A 21,182-nucleotide genomic window follows, 5' to 3' on the forward strand; every position below is an offset into this window, starting at 1 on the left:
GGTCGAAGATTTCACATCAGGGGAAAACAAAAGCCTTTCAAATCCACTTTCTCACACTTTAAGGTTGACTGGAGGAGCCTTGATGCACTGCAACACTCTTGTCATTTTGCTTTTATGACTGTGATGCACAGTGCAACTCTCCAGAGGCACTCTGATGGATAACAAAGGCTGACAAGATATTTCAGATTAGTCGCTCTCATCCCAATGGGGCATTTAGCGGGCTAGAACTATATGAATAGATTCATGACCTTGTGCTTCACTTTACTTCCTGTTTCTTGGACGGTCGCCCACCAACATTACCTCACCAACACTTTAACTACAGCGCATATAAACTTGTCAGATAAGGGTTCAAAACAACATTGTCTGTGCTGTGCCGCTCTCTGTCCCCACCTATCAAGGCCCTCTTCCTGGTGCGGACCCCCACACAGTCAGCTGTGCAGGACGAGAACTTGGACCAGTTGGTCAGCTGGCAGTCATCCTGGCAGGGGAGCTGACATCGCTGAGTGATGGCAGGCATGGCCTTGGCGAATTTCAGACACTCGCTAATGTCGGTCTGCGTCCCGTCCAGCTGGCGGCAGGACACAGCTGGAAGAATTAGAGGAAGGCGAGTCAAAGAGGCTTAATTAGAACCTGTAGGAGGCCATAAAGCGTTTGATTTTTTAAAATTATTTTCCACAGATTGATTGGTTTAGCAGGTACTAAAAAGTGCAAGACAATTATGTGTGTTAATCAAAGAGGAAATGAGTGGACAGCATTGGTGGAAACACAACACAGTTCAGAGAATGATCATGCAAATACTGAACAGCTTCAGTTACTGAGAATGCTTCAGATTCAGATTTTACAAACAAAATATATGAGCAACTAATAAAATGTCGTGCATAATTTAAAACTGAATTCATGACTTTATACTTTCTAAACAGTTTAGCACATTTTCCATTTAAAATTACACTGTATGCTTAAATTTTACTTAAAAGAACAATTTCCATCTGTTTCCAGCCTTCATGCTAAGCTCAGCTAACAGGCTGCTGTCTGTCTCTGCATTTAATGGACTGATATGATAATATTCTTCTCCCTCCAGGAAAAAAGGAAATAAGTCTTTTGACCAAAATGTCAAACTGTTCCTTTAATAATTCCTTTATTAAAAAGTTTCTTGAATCAAATCAATTAGCTAATTTATTATCTGCTGTGTATTTTTACCTTGTTTTAAGAGGCACTTCAGTGATTCAGTGTTTGCAAATTTAAGTTGTGACACTGAGTAGTTTTCTTGGTGTAGACGAAGCTCCTCCAGAGCCACAGCCCCACCAAAGTCACGGTAATGACTTTAACTTCTACCTCTTTGGGTAGGACAAACTGATACACCCCCCCGCACACACACACACACACACACACTGGTGAGCAATACGTAAAGAGTTGATAAAAACAGATCAGTATAATTCAGATTGGATATCAAGAGGGGAGTGTAAATAATAGTTATGATCATAGCTGACAAAAGCATCTCTACCTCAATTGGTTTGAAGCCCACGAGTCAATTTATGTTGTCTTGCATCATCCCTGTTCTTTGTTCTTTCAATAAAAGGTTATTACACGTGTTGCTGCAATATTTCATTTTCTTGTGATGCAGACGTTCTGCAGGCCTGTACCTTCGTAGAGAAATCAATCTGTAAGCACATTTTTGCTGAATTCCCGTGGGCACTGCTAGGCCAGGTCTGTGTGTGTGTGTGTGTGTGAGTGTGTGAGTGTGTGAGTGAGACAGAAGCACATGCTCGAAGTTGTTCTGTGCGTTTAATAGTGCTCTCACAGTGTTTTCCCCTCTAAGGCGAATCCTGTCCAGGTAAACAACACCAGACTCAGTCGCAGCACCCAAATCATTTCAGACACCATCTGAACTGAATGAATGAAATCAATGTGGAGAGCAAGTTTTTTGTCGTTTTCTAACACTTTGCACACAGAAATGATAACAGTCAAGGTTCAAAATGATATGAAATCTCATAATATTCAACTATAGGGGGGATACTTTTGAATTCCCCAAAATATGTACACCTAAGTTCTCCACAAATCTACAAACACCGAGCACAGAGACACACACACACGTACACACAGAAAAGACAGCGTGTCTCATTTGGTTAAAGTCAAAGTGATGTCTGCTATTTAGGAGTGTCAGAGGGGTGAAAACAAGTGCAGGGGGGTCTGGACATCAGGTGTCATATGGTATCAAATCAGTGAGGGGCTGCACAGAATCTGCAATGGTGTGGAGAGTCTAAAGTGAAGCATAAAGCATTTTCATGAATAAATTGATTCTTCCATCCATTATTGTAAGCTAGCGGAGAAGAAACAGAAATATAAGCACTAATAATGGCCTTCTATAGGGGCTGGAACATAATGAAATTGATCATTCTGCGTGACCCCCTGAAATTGGATTTTTATGAAAGCCTCCCAGGACTACATGCCACATCCATCCTCTATAAAAAGGCAGGAGGAAATATGCTTTTAAAGAGAGAGAGCCTCAACTCCTTTAAAGTACTTATCACTTATGTGTGAAGCCCATATGAACTGGATGCTGGGCTGCCGTGTGCTCTGCTCAAGGTGCAGCATTTCCTCCTAAATTTCATCAAGATGCATTCGATTAAATTCGATTAAAACTGCATGACAAGAGCCTGAGGTGAAACAAACCAAAAAAGGAATGAATCAACCCAAACTGTCAAACGAGTCCCAAGAGAATCTCAACATGTGACATTTTCCTCCCAAACTCAGGAGGAAAACAAAAAATAAAAATATGCAGAAAAAAAGTCTCCGGTTGATGTTTTTGAGGAGTGTTGGCCTCCAGTTCTGCTGTGGGAGGATTTGATGTGTGCCCTACGTAAACTGGCCTTTTCTCTAAACCTTGCACGTCCATCTGCTGCCTCGTGGCTCCAGACGCACCACGACGAGGACAAATCTACGGGTTTCAGTACCTCTTGTTTGAAGTCCTGGTCCACAGGTCTCCTGCGCACCTGCGCTGTTCTGTCTGATAAACCACGGGACCAGCTGGCACTTCCTCCATTTGTGGGTTTTCCACCTGGAATCAATCAGGACAGTCGATCCATAAACGAGTTGGCTATCAAGTCAACAACATGTGACGGGCTGAACTACTCGAGGCAAACTGTGGCTTTTCAGACCAATGTGATGAATTACGCTACAATGACTTTACATTACATGATATTATATTCAGTCAGAGAAAAGTCAACTGCCGACCATTTCCTGTGCTGTGCTTTTACCTGAATCCAGGACAGATTTTGGGGACCTCACAGTCCCTCTCCTCCTCCAGCACCTCTGGACAGTCCTGTCCTCCGTTGGACGGCAGCTGGATGATGAGACGTTTCCTTGATTGCTTTCTCTTCATGGCATTACCAGCTGAGAAGGCAGAGACAATTAGACGAAACGTCTGCACGGGAAAGTGATGAGAAACACGTCAAAGGGATAAGCTGGGCTGTTCTGTTAATAGTCCTTGAAGAATGGACTTGGACACTTATCGTAGACAACACACATGTCTGATTACTCGGGATATCAAGCCAACCGCGATGATGTAGAAAAATCCCATTAGACCTTGGAATCGACTCGGATTAGATTAATAGTATTTACATCAGTGGAGATGCCCTCAAGTAGTTCATTAAGATGAAATGAGCCTCTGGATAGTCCTGAACTCTGCTTTAAACCTTTGTATGTGGGCGGTGTGTAATTCTCTGCATGAGGTGTAGATATCAACAGCATCAGATTAAGATGCACAGCCACCGATGCGGCGCGCTCAGAGCGAAGAGATTTACGCCACCCGTGTCACGCGAAGAGGTCATGAAAATATGGCTGATAACGATCATTTCAAGCTGTAAATCAGCTGAGCGTCTTCGCCGCTGCTGAACAGCTTGAGCAATGGCCGTCTGACAAAGGTGACCTCGCATGTGAACAGTGTTTTCCTTTCACAGCACGAACACAACAACAGCTAGACGCACTCCCTGACACTTGCAGCCACGAGCGGGCCGGCTTGCCAGGCGCACTAAAAGAGGTCGGCCCAAAGTTGTCTTACACGCCAATCCGTCAAATTAATTATGTGTAACGAGACATGAGCGCTTGTGTTTGTGTGGTGGTTAATGTGCCTGGCTCCGCGCTGAGGGTCCCACCTCGGCAGTTTATCCGCACAGTCAGTGTAAATTTGCTTCTGTGCATACTGCTAGGCCGAGTCAGTCACCACAAAGCATGTTTGAAATGCAACAGGCCAGTAAATTTTAAAAAAGGGGAAACAAAAAGTTAAGCAGCGTGGTTTTCTCTTGTTATACAACATTAATCTTTTTTCTTTACTGTACCTGCATCACAAGCAACAGGACACGGGGTCCAGTCGCTGAACGGGGTCATGATGCAGTCCTTCTTGCAGGGCAGCTGACACGGTCGCACCGTGCTGGGACGAGGGCCGTCTGGACACCTGGACAACAAAGACACACAGCTTTAGAGTAACACTGCAGGGGACTCTTTACTCTTTCACCAAAACACAACAGCTTCAAAGACAAAATAAACTGAATTATGTCGACATACAGCAGTAGATTTTTGCTCAGTGGATTGCTGGCAGTCCTCTCAGACAGCACAGTTACAGTGACTGGAACTAATCCATAGTAAAAAAGTATTAGACTTGAAGGAAAGTGTCTTTTCTCCGATCACTGGTGTCTAGTCTAAACACTGGTTACACCTTCCAGACTCTTTAGTCTCAGTATTGTCTAAGGACCAAATAAAATCCGAATACGTGGTTTGGATTTCTGGTAATTTTAATGTAAAACTGGGTTTTCATCATCCAAAATCCTAATCCAGGGTAGCGGGGAGATACTGCAATGTTGCCCTGCATGCCCAAAATAAATTCTGGCCTTTATGCAGACATCCCCTGAGGTCCACAAGGACATGGTGGCACCACAAAGGAAGGATGACATCCTCAGACTACAACCTCTCCTCCCACGATGAAGAGGGAGCTCAGTGGTTGGCATTTTGACAGTGATGATGACGTTATCGGTGCCGTGAACCACTTCCTGGAGGCCTTGTACAAAGAAGCGATCCGTAGGCTTCACACTTCAAGTGTGTAAGTGTGTAAATGTAGGAGACTATGCGGAAACATGCTTTTTCACCTACTACCATTGGCCAAGAAGTTACAAATGAGCCCTTGTATGTACTGACATTTGAAATAGCTAAACTATGATTTAAAGCTTTAATAAATGTGGAGGTTTGGCACATCGACCATCTTGGTGCTGCTCGAATACATTATATTCTAGGCACAAGCTAGAGCAATAAAAAGTGATGAAAACCACAGTAATCACATCCACTTTATGACTGACGCATGCCATCTGGCTGACGTACTTGCATGATATAGACAAGAGATGGTCAAATCCCCCAACAGGCACCACAGGAAACGTTTAGCAGGTGTGAATGAGGATGTTTTACATGGTTTCCTCTCTGCTGAGGAAACTGAAACACACTGAGCTCCGACAGCAGAGTAGCAGAGTGGCCTCAGGATAGAAACTCCCTTGTTCTAACTGGATTCTGCTATCAGTGAGCGATAATCCTTTTCATGGCACACAATACAGGGTCAAGCCGAGGTTTTTCGAACAAGGGTTACTGGTTAATCTCCAGTCATTTAAACACCTAAGGTCCCCCGTGCATACTACTGGGCCGAGATAAATAGGTCGAGAAAGATCGGCTGGAAGACATCTTGTAATCTGATCTCTTCAACACTACGTGCCCTGTCTCGCAGTGGGATGTTGCCGTTCTGTTTCCTCATCTTATGGCTGACACACCAATCATCTGGGTCAGGTTTAATGTTGCTGGGAATGAGCCTTCTCCTCTGGGCGTCCCACACTCGTTAGCACCACGTTATCGGGGAAGCGATAGGGAGCCTCGCAGGGAAAATGTAATAATGTAACGGCAACACAAGGAGAGATTTATTTTTAATACCAATAGACAGAGCTAAATCCCTCTCGAGCGGAACAAATCCTCTGGTGTCTTCATACAACTGAATGGTCCCAGGAAAAAAAAAGACAGCTGCCATATGCGGCGGTGGGGGGGGTGTGCATTTACATTTTCAGCCTTTAGATGATGCTCACGTCCGTAAAGAATGAACAGGTGTCTAGCTCGAGGACACTTCGACAGAGACCTCGGGACGCAAGACTGTTGAGATCCAACCCATGATGAATTAGACCCCAGTGCTAACCAGGATTTTATCGCCTTGTGTATATATCTATATGAACCTATTTAGCCTCTGTGGAGATCAAGGCGTTCTTTGTTAAGGGAAGCCTGGCAGAGAATGAATAAACAGCATACGGAAATCTGCAAGATCTGAATGTAATCAAAGTGCATATGGAACAGCGAGAAAAGCAATTTATTATATAAGCAGTCCAATAAACAGAAGGTCTTCCTTTCAAACCTGTAGGTTCATGGACCAAACTATTTAAGTCTCAGCAGAACAAAAACAGACCCCGACGTTCCATTTTAGTCGGTCACAAATTCATTTGTTAGCTTTTTCAGTTCACATCCGTCAGCCTCAACCTACTTTGCTTTACGTTCCACAGTGAGAGAGAGAGCTGAGTGCCAAATAACCAAAACAAAACCAGACCACACAGGCAAAACAATAAATAAAATGGACTCTCCAAATAAAAGGGCAATGCTATGGTTAGCAAAAATGATCAAGGTCACGTATACTGTATATATCGATAAGTCAATAAGGTAATTAACAGAATGAGCAGAAAGGACACCCTGAACAGAACATGTTGTTGTAGTTAAAGGAACTTAAAGACTTCATATTAAACCGATTTTTGAATTCATGAACTGAACTCGTTTTTCTGAATGTAAAGTTTTTGTTATTCATGTTTCTAAAAGGACAGACAGAAAATGCAGATATCATATTTCTTTAGTTTATTGATTTTTCTTCTCGTCATGAGGGATCAGAGCACTGATGGAACATCCTAAGATTTCTTCACTCCAAGAACTCATTAACAAAGAGGCGATTAAATCTTGAAAACGGTAAATGTTTGAGGATGAGCCACAATTTACCACTCGTGAGATTTTACAAGAACATGAGCAATAAAACAATATCCCTTTCCATATAAAACTGTTAAAAAGAAAAAAAAAAGAAAAGACACAGCTTGACTTTTGCCTTTGGTCCAGGCGAAACCTGCTCTGAACACCAATCCGTGGACTAAGAGCCTCGTTTCTGCCTTTTGGATTGTTGGTTCCCTCTCCCATATGCACTAACTCAAGCAAACGTTACACATTGCTCATAGAAACTGGAGACTGTGAATCAACCACAGAGTGTAAACGTAAAGTGGGGCTGCATTTGTCAATGTGTTAGTCTGCGTACAGACTGCGTGCTGGGATTGGCCCTGCATAACATCTGAAAACTGTGTGGACGGTCACTTCCTGTAGGCGGCTAAACCTTGCTAGTGTTTCGGGATGTGTGTTTGTCTCTTCTCTTCGAGTAGAGCTCTTACTGAGTGCAACCTTCGCTCTTGATTTGGTGTTCATAAATGCCCTTTGTGACCAACTTGTGTGCTTTACATAAAAGCCGATGAGTTTACTCATGGCAGGTTCCCCCTACAGAGACAACCATCCCATTGTTCCGCTTTTAGTCTAATTATATTGTAGCCCCAGTAATGACGGGTATTATCCAAATTTAGATGATTAAAATTCAATTACATTCCAGTTTTCAGGAAAAGAGGCCATGTTTGTTGGTGGAACACAATACCAGCCAGAGCACGAACAGCACAATGCCTGGCTGCGAGTCTCCGTCCGTGGGGGTGTGAAAGCTAGTTGTATTATTGTCATTTATGCATTTTTTATTATGTATACATTTTGCTCTTCCACTGTTTTCTTCCTTCATCTTTTTCATTTTGTCTCTAATATTGTCTTTGTTTGTCACATTGGTTTTCTTGTTTCTTGCTTGAGGAATAAATATTTATTTAAAAGGCGCTTCGAGTACTTTCAGCTTACTGCACAGTTTTCTATGATATGTCTTCCTTTGCCTCCATCTTAACGGTTACCTTTTGTGTTTATCACTGTGGAAATGCACTACTCTGACATGAATGAAGCCATCCAGTAATGGCTTCTGGTTTTAACTGACTGACTGGTTCCAGTCAGTGTCACAATCTCATAATGATCTTTAAATGTCATGATTTGTAGCGGGCTGAGGATGTGCACAACACGGCACTGGGAGCTTGTCCCAAAGCACAAACATTAGAACGAGCACAAAGGCTAATGCTTATGTTTTGGTTGCTGCTATTAGCGCACTGAGTGATCTGTTCGGCGAGAGGCTGTTTTCGAGAAACGAGCAGATGGCTGAGCAGGATGAAGAGAGGAGATTCAAAGCGAAGAACTGTCACTAGTTTTAAAAGAGCGTACGGACGCACACACACACACACACACAAAGACAAGGTCTGGTGGGAAAAGATAAGACCTAATTAATTTCATTATCAAAATTATGGACTACAAAACAAGAACATCATTTGTTTAATTTAGCATAAAACAGCTGCAGTTCTTCAAGGACCCTTTCAGTGGTGTCTTTGGCCTCCTTCTTGAGGGCTTTAAGCTATCTATCACAGTCAAAAGAAAACAAAAAACAAACAGAGTAAACACGGCCTCCATTAGAGAACACTGCAGGGAGATGATTGACTGGGCTTAATACAGCAACTGTTGAACATCATAACCATGAATCATTCAGTTTCCTTTTCCACAAATTCCACAGCATCAATGTGATTATACAAACACACATTTGGTACCAGTCAGCACACACAGACTGTCGGAATCAATAAGCAGACGTCGTTGTTTTTTCCCCTCACACCACAACAGCTTTCTCGATAGGATGATAGCAGCCCAAGCCTGAGGCACTGACATATTTGTCTCTGTTGTGTCTCTGCTTTCTATTGGGCTCTGACAGTCAGCGATTACGTGTGTGTGTGTGTGTGTGTGTGTGTGTGTGTGAGTGTGCCATGCACTCTGTGCGGTTCACTGCCTCAGGCTGCAGGAGGAGACAGCTCAGTTCCATCTATGAATGAGACAGGGCACATCTGCATATGCAGGGAACAGGCAGCCATGTTTGTTTGTTCTGCTGGGATCCCATGGGAGCCCTGATCAAGAGTACCTGCCAGTTGGATTGTGCCAGATGAAGACATGCAGAGCGAGAAAGAAAAAAGACACACAGCCATTATCAAGTCACTCCTGAGTGCAGGCTGGGAAACGCTGCCTCTGAGCAACAGATGGCCAGGGGACCGGAGCTGCGGCATCTTTAGGCTTTGGTCAAAAAAAAAACCAAATAAATAAATAAAAGTACAAACAAAAGGCTTCAAAACAACAAGAGTTTTATGGAGCCTGAGACACCTGCCACTGTGGTCTGTCAAATCTACAGGGGTAAAACTGACAACCGCTCTCATGAAAGAAGGGCTTTAACCTTGGAACAATGACAGACAGGTAACAAATGCAAGGAAAAACCTTAACAAATGGGCAGAGAAACATAATGAATGTCAGAGGCATCGCTGAAGCTGGTGTTTCCATCCTGCTAAAGCTTAACTGACAATCTGTGACTGTCCAACAGTACTGCTAGTATGTGTCTCACTGAACCTTTTCAAGCCTCGTCATTCTCTTGATTGTTCTGAAAGTATTGGAAAGTGATCGCGACAGTTTCCCACAGCTCACGGAGACGAAGTTCTGTCTGTCCTACAGTCCATGACCAAAGTATATCCATCTTATGATGATGGCAGGAGGAAGAGCAGAATATTCTAACATATGAGAATATGTTTATCAAGTTGTCTCTGTGAAACAACGGTGCAGACGTTTTGTTAACCCGTCCATCCATCACACCTGACTTCCCCTTTTAATCCCGCCATTATCACCATGGTTGTTATGGGGCTTTGTCTCTTGAACGTAACCATGAGGGGACAAAACGACTGCTGCCGTCCTTCATCTTGGCAGGACAGTCTTATTAAACTGGACAGCAAAGAGGCGGATTGGTCAACCCTTTGCATATTCTTAATGTCCATCATATGTTTGCTGTTGGTGTCAACGTCTGACTGCTGTTCTTGTTTTGTGCATTTTGTTCTTGGGTTTTCAAAACTGTTCCCTTTGACCTATTGAATGAGTTCTATTTGTTTGCATTTTGTTTTTTTCTTGTTAGACTATTGCTCATGTTGAGCACTGATGATTTGGCTTCTTCCGGCTCTGATTAATTGTCTCATGTTGCTTTGAAAACTTGCTTATCAAAGTGCTGATTGCCAGACCACTTTTATAGCTGACAAACGCGGCTAATTGGCAATCAACCTAATAGGACCCATCTTGGTGGCAGCGTTTGTCATTGCAAGTTGACGACTCAAAGTCATTTCCCCATGAGGTGTTCAAATTATTTTATGTCCTTTGAGTGTGTGTGTGTGTGTGTGTGAGTGACAGTTCTGGGCAACAACTGAAACTTTTGTGTGGTAACGGCTAAAATGAAAGAGCAATGCTCTACACCCTGAGAGCTTCTTTCTGTTGCAGTGCAGCGAATGTTTGGCTTACAGCTCGTTACTGGACCCCAGCCAGTGACAGAGGCCCGAGGAAAATCCACCTACAGACTTTGAGCAGCATCTTTGAAGGGTTACAGCAGTCAGGGAACCGACAGAGGAGCATAATAACAAACACCGAGGTTGGGGTTGTGTGTTTTCGGGCCGAGTCAGAATGAGGGAAGCGTCTCCAGCGCCACGGAGAGCACGACCGGTCCAGGAAGGCAGGTGAGAGGAAGCACCACAGCCCTCTCAGTATCTGTCATTCATTCGTTCTGACCTTTTGCCTCCAGGCAGAAGGAAACTGAGGCTCTGATGACTCATGCAACTGTTTTTCTGTGGATGAGATTGCTTTGGTGCGCTTGGTTTGCTGTTTATCCACATTCTTAAATTACAAACAAATCAGAGCTTGTAAAAAACGTCTCATGGATTTTTTTTCTCATTTATAAAACTCAGTCTTGTTTTTAAGAGGCTGGATTGGGAGTTAAATGCTGGAAATGATTATTTTGATTCTGCCACTGAAATTAAATTGACTGTACACGATAATTTAAACTCACTTAAATTATGGTGTAAAATGAAACAAAGACGGCTTCTGTTGCAACCGTTGCAACTGTTGCAGCTACTCTGTAGTCCAACCTCAAAATTCTGTTATCACAGAGGTATAACCTGAAGCTGCAGGGTTCTTCCAGGTACTTTTCATGCTAAAATGGCAGCTTACAGTGGAGGTGTTTGGTTGAATACTGCTCAGAATAAGTGGAGATCAAAATGTGTCAATGGATTTTCCTGCTACTGCACACAGGATCAGCCTCAGCTACAGGCGAGACAGTTTTAAACTGGTCATGTCGAGAGAGCAAAACGAAGGATCAACTCGAATCTCCGTGGCCGGCGATGTGTTTCGCCTCCTCAAAAAATGTACTTTTAAGACGAATTAGTGCTCTACTAGGATATTACCACATAATCTCACAAATATGAAAGAAGAACATCGAGAACTTTGAACAAACATCATTTTATCATTTGTTATCTACAGTTTTGTGTTTAAAACCCGATCGGGGAATCTCAGGAAATAAATGACATATTCCTAAGAATAATAATGATTTTAAAAACAAATGAAATTCCTCAATGCTTGCTGGGCACAGTTTTAAAGAATTAGTTCACAATATTTAGAAATCTTGCCCAAAGGTAAGAAGTCACTGGTCACATCGAGATGCCTCACTGTCACTGTAAGTGATGGTGGACAACATCCACAGTCCAGAGACCAAACAAACACAAGGATAAAGTAAGAATAAGGGAGCCACCTCAGGCTCCACTTCTGGACACGTCTCTTCTTTTTGTTGCTACTGCTACATGAGGCTCTATTGCCCTTATTACAAATGATACTTTGTTATATAAAGTTATTGACCAGGAAAAAAAAAAAAAAAAAGATAATGGAGGCAAATCGACTGAAGCCTCTTTGTCAGTTAGTCAATGCACTATCCCTGACAGCTCTATCCCTGACGCTCTCCAACCCGCTGGGCTTAAATCTGTCTCTCACTCCAGCAGTGTGGATTTCAAAATAAAATACAAGACATCCTGGACGTCGACCTCTCTGCTGCGTACCCGATAAGTCCGCAGAGGCGGGGTCAGTCGCCTGGACATTAATCTTCATTTCATCGCATGGTGCTCTCTGTGAATCACATTTACCTTGTACATAAGACACTCCGACCCTTTAAATAATTCATGTACCCATCCTCTCCTCACTGATAGCCACACTTGGGAGGCATAAGACAGGAGGAGGAACCATTTACTGGTCTTGAATTATTGGAACATATTAAAGGAGCAAATACAGCATCCTTTCTTAATTTTCCACAAGGACTGAATCAGTCTGCTCTGGGTTTCTTTTTCCACAAATCTGGACGCAGGCAGGTCTACTCCTTTATCTTCTGTTGCCGAGAGAATCAGTTATGCATAGCTGACACCAGGCGAGAACCGAAACTTTCTGGCAGACGTTAAAGTAAATTCGACAGCCTATTTTGAATCTGCCTCATGCAGTGTGGTCTGTGGAGCAAACCGCAAACATCTCGTCTCTCATCTGCCTCATGATTAAATTGCCTTAAAGTATCAATCCCATTTAATTACTGTCATTATCATCAATGAGAAATTACCAGAGCCCAAAACGGCAGGGTTAATTAGGCTTTCAGGGACGGAGAGATTATTTATTTATCTGTGGTCGCCTGCGAAGGGAAGATATGAACTGTGAGTTAACTTCATGTCAAGTCTGCTCTGCTTACTTAACCGGCTTCTTGTTTTTGTCTCCTGCTGTCACTTTGCTTCCCTCATCTGTCTCTCACCTACTGACTCTTCTTTTTGTTTCTTAAATTTCGCTTACTCTCAATGTCACGCACATATCTGGATGTACTTACCATGTAAACTTCACCACTGATGTCCTTTCAAATACATAAACAAAAACGTCTGTTGGCTTACTCATCCCAACAGATGCTCACTGTTGACTCGGAAATGTAAGAAAGGCTTCTGAAGTGTCTTCTTGGAGGATGACTCTAACCTTTCTCTTTGTTCATCAAGTGACAAGCCAAAACAAAAAAGGTTCTTGAACAAATGATTTGACGCATCAAAAGACAACTGAAATGCTCCCTGCTCTCTATTCTGTGAACGAAGCTCTACAATTAACTGATTGGATCCTTCTTTTTGGATGAAGGTGTACCAATCAGTAAAATCAACCGACGCAGAGTTTTGTTTGAAATGAAAACGTTCGTACTGCTGGATCCTGAAAGCGCAGGATTGAGAACAATCAATAAGTGGATTTTTGGTTTGAAAAGTGGGTGTCATCTCAACACAACACCCCAGCAGCCGATTTCACAGTCATAAACATCTACAACTACACAAGAGAAGAACTAACAACTAAAGTTTCTTTCGCAGAAAAGCAGAAAAATAAGTAAAAGAAAAGCTCACTTCTTGGGGGGCACCTGTCCCACGTTGACCCGGACGCAGATGACCTTACGAGTCTGCATTCCCATGGAGCAGGGACCCTGACCGCCGCCGCTGGCACGGGCACCCGCGGAGGTGTTGAGGGGCGAGGCCGAGGGGTCCTCAGTACAAGGGCCCCAAGGCCCCGTCTGCCAGTGATAAACTGTACAGGCGTGTTCGTTACAGTTCCGAACCTCCTGGAGGGCGCTGCTGTTTGGGCACAGGGCGCCGCCTGAAAACACAGGAAGGACCACAATGTGTGAGTGTGAGAAAACAAAATAACTCAAAAAGCAGCTTATGAGCCACTTACTTCCCTCAGAAGTCGGAGGACACCAGAACAGAGGGTGAATACTGGAGTCACCATTCACTGAGTGGTCAGAAACACGAGTCGAATGAATGTTGAATGAATTAGACTCAACTGTATTGCCACTGCACAGAGTACTGTACGGTACTGAGACAATGAAACGCAGTTTAGCATCTAACCAGAAGTACTAAAGGCAGCAACATGCAAAGTATGTACAAGTACATGGACAGAAGACATTATATACTGAAATGTCTTCCAGCCACAAAATCCGATCAATACTTTGACCCGGAGCTGAGGCACATTTTCCCCACGTGTTGCGCACTCTGGGAATGAGCTCTTTTAAATCCAGCATACCTGTCTGACAATTTGGGTTAGCTTATTTTTCCTCCTAAAAGTCGTGAATGTGAGACCTGCTGAATGAAATCTACACTCACACACATTCAACCCCCCCTAACAAAAGCCTCCAGAGCTTCCTTGAGCACGGCAGGATTTTATCTAAGCAAAGTGAAACGAGACATTTAGTTTCCAACCTGGTCACTTACATTCAATGCCAATTTTATATGTTTACTTAAAAAAAAAGCTTTTAATGCTCTGTGACAGCCTATGAATTATAATGAAACGTAATATTAATTGAATCCTTATGCACGAAGAGATGGGAACTGTTTAATAAAAACTTTGAAGGGAGACTGTAAATGAGCCAGTTTCAGTGTTTAAAACTCGTTTTTACTGTTTAATGTCCCTGTTTTTTGCGTGTGTTGTATTGTGATTTCACTCACAGTGTCATCAGTCTTCTTATTCTCTTGTCTTTGAGGGTTCAGACATGTGTCCAAAACACACTTAGGGGAAACCTCCACTTTCAGGAACCTCAACTAAAGATCCTGGAAACTTTGGAGGTTGTGAGCTGGACACATGTGATTTAAATAGTTTGAAAAATGCCGCCCAGAGGTTGCTGGAACACACACATGTGAATGCGGATATCTTTCCCCCACAGATGTTCGACCTCGTGAATTTACTGAACAATCTTCACATTAATGGATACGGCCGCTACCTTCACTGCACACATCTATTGTATTCCTCTACCAATAAAAAGCATCTGTTGAAAGGTGCTGCATTTTATCATAAACGTTTATGCAATTAACTTTGTTTGGCTGTCAGGATTCCACACAGTTTATTTAACAGTGTGTGACAGCGAGATAGACTTGAAGAGAAAACCTAAACAGTAATTAACCGCCACAATCCCAGTGGTTACAAAACATTATAACAGGGGTACATGAGGTGGTATGTGTTTCTTTTTAAATTTATTGTCAGTTGGGAAAACAAAAACACCACAGCCATATCACATCCTGTACGATCAAACTGTTTTCACGCAGGTATTTTGGTTCTGTCTGGGGACTGTTTGGGTTATCAGAGGAGCTGTTTGACTCCAGCTGAAAGTCTTAGGTCTTTCAGCTGTGTTAACCTCCATTTATTGTTTTTCTCATTCTGTGCCTGTCCCCCCCCCATTTCTCTGGTGAGGTGGCAGTCAGTCATTCAGCTGATGGGTTGATGGGCTGAGAGAGCCTTCTCCGGCTTAGAGTAAGTGCTGGCACTCGGTGCTTTCAGCAGAGATTGAGAGGCACTGCAGGACCGCCAGTCCTCCACACCTGTATTTCGCCGCTGCAGCTGGCAGACACCCAGCTCCATAATGAGCGGCGGTGTACACACAGACTGCCAGCTCAGACAAACCTCAACCTAATGGTTAGTGAGAAGGACTATTCTGCTGACTCTGCCACGCTAGCTCAGTTGACTAACAGCGTGGTGATGCTAGCCGCGACACTAGCATGTCACGGTGCTGCAAACGAGCACGAGCTGTTCCTGAACACTGGAAGAGCTGCACGTTGGGCGAACATGTGAGGGGAACGTAAAGCACATGATGGCATGACAAACAAAGCCCGCATTTGTGAGTGATTTAAACGTGCTCGTGTTCACACTCACAGTTTGCCGGCTGACTCACAAAGAGCTGCAGCAAAGTGCCACTTAGCATGACTCTTGAATATCATTCAGCTGACGGGTGTCAAACAGTAAGAGGCACTTGGTGATTATTGGTCCCACAATAAGCACCATGAAATTAAATGTGCACCGTCATGCTAAATAGGTCATTAATTAGGCTAATTAGGCGTAATTCGAAGCCAACATATTGGTTGTTTCTTATTAATATGAACCCTGCATGTTGAAGCTTTGCGTTGGTTCTTCTAGTTTTAATTTTTCTTCATTAATATGCAACACGGGAGCTGTGAAATCTGCCAAGGAGCTCAGAATCTAATCAGATAATCTACTCTGCAGGGGGAAACCTGCGGTGGAGACACAAAGCTTCTTTCAGGTATTGTTCTTCAGGATGAGGGTTCATAAAGTGCGTCTGAACTGACAGCAGCATTCAGTTTGATATGATCTGGATGTCTCAACCACTCAGCTACTACTACCACCACTGCTACTGTGTTTCTAGTCTAAAGTCAAAGATTTACCAAAAAGTTCTGGAAACTTTGGCACCCGTGAAAGACCTTTGATAAACACAGGTATAAAATATGTTAATGAGACAGGCGGGACATGCAGTACGTGAACTGAACAACAGCCAACACAATCAAGCTATTTTACACACGGCTAACGAGCTCTGAATGTACTACAACAGAGCGAACAAGTTCTAAATCAATTATAAGTTACCCTAAAGCTGTTATGATAGTGTAGTTTTTAGCACTCAAAACAAGCTAACAATTATAATTTGGTCCTCGTGTAGACACATCGCTAGAGGTTTCAAACAGCTACTGGCAAACTCTAATTACAAACGTTACCCTCCATCACTGTGATCCACGCCACAACCATCGCAGTGACTGTGAGGAAAACACACACACACACACAGATAAGACACAGGGAAATGTTGGGAGACATGACAGAATAAAAACAGACAGACAGACAAGCAGAGTCACACGCCGAGTTTTAAACCAGAGAGATGATCACAGAGACAGATAAAGAGTGAGTGTCAGGCGAGGAGACAGACCAACAGAAATAATCACCAGGACAGATAAGCAGCCTGTTTGAGATAAGGACAAATGCACATGCAGACAAGTGTGAAATCCAGACATTCAGTGAGTGACAGCAAAGGACGACTTGAAAGGCCATGACTAAGCCAATATCCATGTCTCATCTGCATACATTTCCATACTCAGTGAGGGTGCGGGAGACCGTCGGCAGGTGGAGACTCACCTTCCCCGGCGTTGTAGGCCAGGATGGAGCGCGTCCTCATCTGCTTGCCCTCGATGGTCTTACTGGAGCAGGTCTGAGAGCAGGTGGACCAGGACGTCCAGTCGCTGAGCACGCAGTCCCTCGAGCAAGGCACCTCACAGGGCACAGGCTCCGGAGCAGGGGAGGACGAGCAGAGATTTCTGTCCACCTCCTCCCCTGAAGAAAACAGTGACAGAACATAATGAGATCGGAGTTTGGGAGGAAGGAAAGTCGGACAGACCAAAGCTGCATTTTAAAGTAAAATGAACTCATAATGTGTGTTTATAAAAATGTTCTGTGGATAATAATGGGGCAATCTGAGAATATAATGTCTAAGCATATATAATGAATAGAACCTGGAAAATGATGCTGAAAATGAGGCATAAACGAGTCTGGGACCTAGTTTTGATTTTCTGGGCCTAAAACGTCAGATGGTTTTTGTTTTAACTTCTGGATTTTCATTTCTGACTTAAAGTTTATTTTCAAAGTAATTAAGTCCAATTGAAAGGTTTTGCGTTGAAGGACAGAACAGGTGGTTTTCCATTTGACTCAAGGTTATAACTTTCAAAATTCTGGGGAAACACCGAGAAACACTGAGAAACTAACATCCGTGTTTCCGGGTGATACATCGCAGTGTTTGCAGAAGACATTAGATGGTATCACACACAGAGAACAGAAGGGAAGAGGAGTTTTAGCATCACTTTCCGGCAGTTACGGAGGATTGTCAGTGAATTCTCTTGCTGTAGTAAAACACACTTCACTGATACACAACTGATAAATGACTGGGTAGTAATGAGTAAAAACTTGAAGGCTTAAAAACAACAAAAACTTAGATTATCACCCTCAAACTATACTTCAGTACAGATGGCGTTGGAGCAGCTGTGTGTCTTAATTGATGGCACACTGTCAAGCACACAGCACATTTCAGATTGCAGAGACGTGTTTGTTTGTGTTAAGACGTCTGTTGTCCCTGAGACGACTTGGGAAGGATGTCCTCCTAACTAGCACCAGTATCGACTCCGCATTCCCGGCTGTCAGGTAAAATTCACTGACATTAAGTAAATATTGTCATTTCCATCTCAGTCAAAGATTTATGGGCAATAATAATGGAACTTTACAAATTCCAAAGTTATTTCTAACTGTTTATTTGGATCTTTGAATCTTTAAATCCAAACTTAACCTTATTTGCAAATAATCGCAGACTGCAGCAATGGACCTGCAAACATCAAAAATCTCTTAACGAAACACCAAAGACAGACAACAGACAACCTTCCAACCTGTGATATGTCTGATGTTTATGGGTTGGTCCAGTATTTCTAGCATCCTTTGCTTCGCTGCAGAAATAATTCAAAACATTCCACTTGTGTCCTCCATATTGAAATGACAGCTGATTATGACCCTTTTCATAGATTATCAGCAGAATATTCATACGGATGCACTCATGGCTCTCTATCTCGGCCTGCTGTCGCTCTACTAAAGTGGCACTGAATGTGGACAGAGCAAACTCACATGGGATTCCCACATTTCTACACCACCGTCCATGTTTTATTAATGAGCTCTTTGCATCAGCCATAAGTGGATTATATTAACCCACATACTGGCCTGTGCTGCCATGAACCACACACAAAATATTTTCTCCCGTAAGCAACGCACCCATCCAGGAAAATGTAAACCTTTCAATGCTTGAATTGAAATTTCAAACAGAAGTGACAGCTTCAGAGAAAGAGAAAAAAAAGAAGCAAAAATTCAGACTGGGCCCGACTTTGCATTAAGATGTCACTTTGACAGATATGTAACGAACCAATCATGACTGAACTGAGACGGCATGAAAACAAGAAGTGACAAGAGACCCCAGCGGTTTTCAGGCACACAGAGAAAACATGAATGAGCAGAACACCCACTTTGAGAGGAGGAAAACCTCCACGCTCGGTGTGGAGAGAAGACACAGCTTTCTGCCTAAGTGGGCAGGCAGTCAGCATGGGGAATATCAATAGCCAGTTTCAATAACATTTGTATCGACCTTCGCCTGTTGTCTGGGGCCCGGCTGTGTGGCCTTTTCTTTTATGACTGGGACACACTCTGAAAAAATATACAGCTGACACCGCAGTGAAAAATCTCTGAGGCGAAAAAGCGGAGTGAAAATCCAAACAGAACAAATCAATTTTCATCAGATGAGGGAGTGAAGGTGTGCATGTGTGTGGCGGGGATCAATCAGCCGACGTCAGGAGAGAAAGAACAGTGCAGAGTCTCTGTTAGCTCCAGCAGTACCGTCTCCACCGGGCCAACTCCCCTGAATACCTGGACTGGATGCACGAACTGTGATTTGTGGGAGACATTAGAAGGACAAATCAAGCTCTCTGGTGGGGAAAACATGAACAAAGTCACCAGCTTGGGATCATAAAATGAAGATTTACTGAGTGCATTTGGAAGTGAATGAGATTCGAAGAGCTGCAGCCCTTTCTAACTTTACAAGCTGAATAAATAAGAACGGTATGTAATCTGCACCTCGCCAGGAAAAGGCAACAGAATAAAAATCGATAATGCGTTGTATCTAATTTTGTCTGGCATTTTTCCACAACCTGAACGCAACAGGAAGCCTGGAAAGCTTGTCTGCACCGTCGCCCCTTATATTTATTAAGATTTACAGTAATAAAGAGTAGCAGTAAAAATCAGGAGCAGCAAAGGGCATAAGATACTCCCGGACTCAGGACTCAGGGCCACCGAGGACTGATTTGATTTAGTGCGAGTAAGTTTAATTGTGCGTGCTGAGAGGAAGCCTGTAGTGAGAGAGACAGCCTGAGAGAGGTGGCAACGCTGAAGCAAGCAAGCGTTAAAGCAGGGGAGGTTTAACAGGGAGGAGAGGCGGGCAGAGAGAGGAAGGAGGACTGGAGGGAGAACTCCTCACAAAGTCGATGAATGCCAACCAGAAGGCCAGTCACGGAAACCTCGGCACGTACACAGCTGTACTGCTTGAGGTAGAGGGTCAGCGACGGGGTGACCTTGAAAAACGTGGAGTTTTTCACACAAAGTGAGACATGTGCTTCTTCACTGTAAAGGGAGGCGGGTTGAATGTGCAACGGAATTTACTCGATAATGTCAATCAACTAATATGGTCTGCTGAGGTTTAACAAATGAATCAACCAATTTTGAAATCGTTAGATTCAGTAACCACACAAGTTTTAAATCATCATCTTCATTGATTTTTGTAAATATACGCTAATTCTGAATTTGATGCCATCAACGGGCTTCAGATCACTTGGGACAGGGGCAACAAACAGCTGGGAAAGTTGTGTACTGCTCAACACACACCTGGTGGGAACATCCTGCAGGTAATCAGGTTCATTGATGTCAGGTGATTCCAGTCTGCTCGTGATTGTATCAGGGTTGGGAATGATTGCATCCTGTTTTTATTTTTACACAGCGTCCAGCCTTTATGGAATTGCGGTTGTAAGGTGAGACTGGATTCTGCCCTCTCACCGTTGCTGTTGACGCACTGGACCTGTGCGAGCTGAGTGCCGGGGCCACACGGCTTCTCGTCATCAGGGATGCATGGATCCAGGCTGACCAGTTGCCAGTCGTAACAACTGGGCTCGTCACACGGCACAGCCTCCACCAGGTGCGGGCAGTTTCCAGGCCCTCCCGTCGGCTCGTTGGTGATCTGACGTTTTCTCAGCTTGAAACCTGCAGCACGGCAGCAGAGAATAAAGTGGCAAAGCTGGTTTGCTTCGACGGCTGACTTGCTGAGGCAGCTCATTAACATTAACAGGAATAGAAAAACCTTGATGGTTTCCCCACGTGGACTGAGCACCATCAATCGTACCCTGCCCACCGCGCTCTGTGATGAGTTTTTACCTGCACTGATGTTGCAGATGAACAGTCATAATGCGTATATGACCAGTGAACCAAGTTGTGCAGAACTCAGCCTGCGACGTTTTCTGTAAGCTCCACTGAATACGACGCTGTTCACTTAATTGCTTCTTTGAATATATTGCATTAGATTTATGTTTAATTCAGCATGAAAACTTGGCTTTACTCAAACAATGAATGCAATGACTGAATGATCACAGCATACTGATACAACAAAGATATTTTATGCTGAAAATAGCAGCTGTAGCGGCAGTAGCAGTCGCAGC

The 21,182-nt window shown here is 43.5% G+C and overlaps 1 protein-coding gene across 5 annotated transcripts in view; it reads right to left on the minus strand.

Annotated features, from left to right (window-relative positions):
• LOC124064510 (thrombospondin type-1 domain-containing protein 7A) overlaps positions 1-21,182 on the minus strand; it is a 126,724-nt gene that overhangs the window by 40,412 nt on the left and 65,130 nt on the right. For all 5 annotated transcript variants that reach the window (XR_006844270.1, XR_006844269.1, XM_046399053.1 and 2 more), the window contains 7 exons: positions 20,527-20,730; positions 17,032-17,226; positions 13,476-13,722; positions 4,335-4,450; positions 3,255-3,390; positions 2,952-3,055; positions 391-585 (listed from right to left, as the gene is read on the minus strand). Coding sequence is in view for 3 of the 5 variants with exons in the window: in XM_046399053.1 (XP_046255009.1) it covers positions 391-585; positions 2,952-3,055; positions 3,255-3,390; positions 4,335-4,450; positions 13,476-13,722; positions 17,032-17,226; positions 20,527-20,730 (1,197 nt within the window). In the remaining 2 variants the exon portion in view is untranslated. The remainder of the gene's footprint in view (positions 1-390; positions 586-2,951; positions 3,056-3,254; positions 3,391-4,334; positions 4,451-13,475; positions 13,723-17,031; positions 17,227-20,526; positions 20,731-21,182) is intronic.

The sequence above is a fragment of the Scatophagus argus genome, chromosome 9, assembly GCF_020382885.2.
Source record: "Scatophagus argus isolate fScaArg1 chromosome 9, fScaArg1.pri, whole genome shotgun sequence".
In the NCBI taxonomy this organism is placed as follows: Eukaryota; Metazoa; Chordata; class Actinopteri; family Scatophagidae; genus Scatophagus; species Scatophagus argus.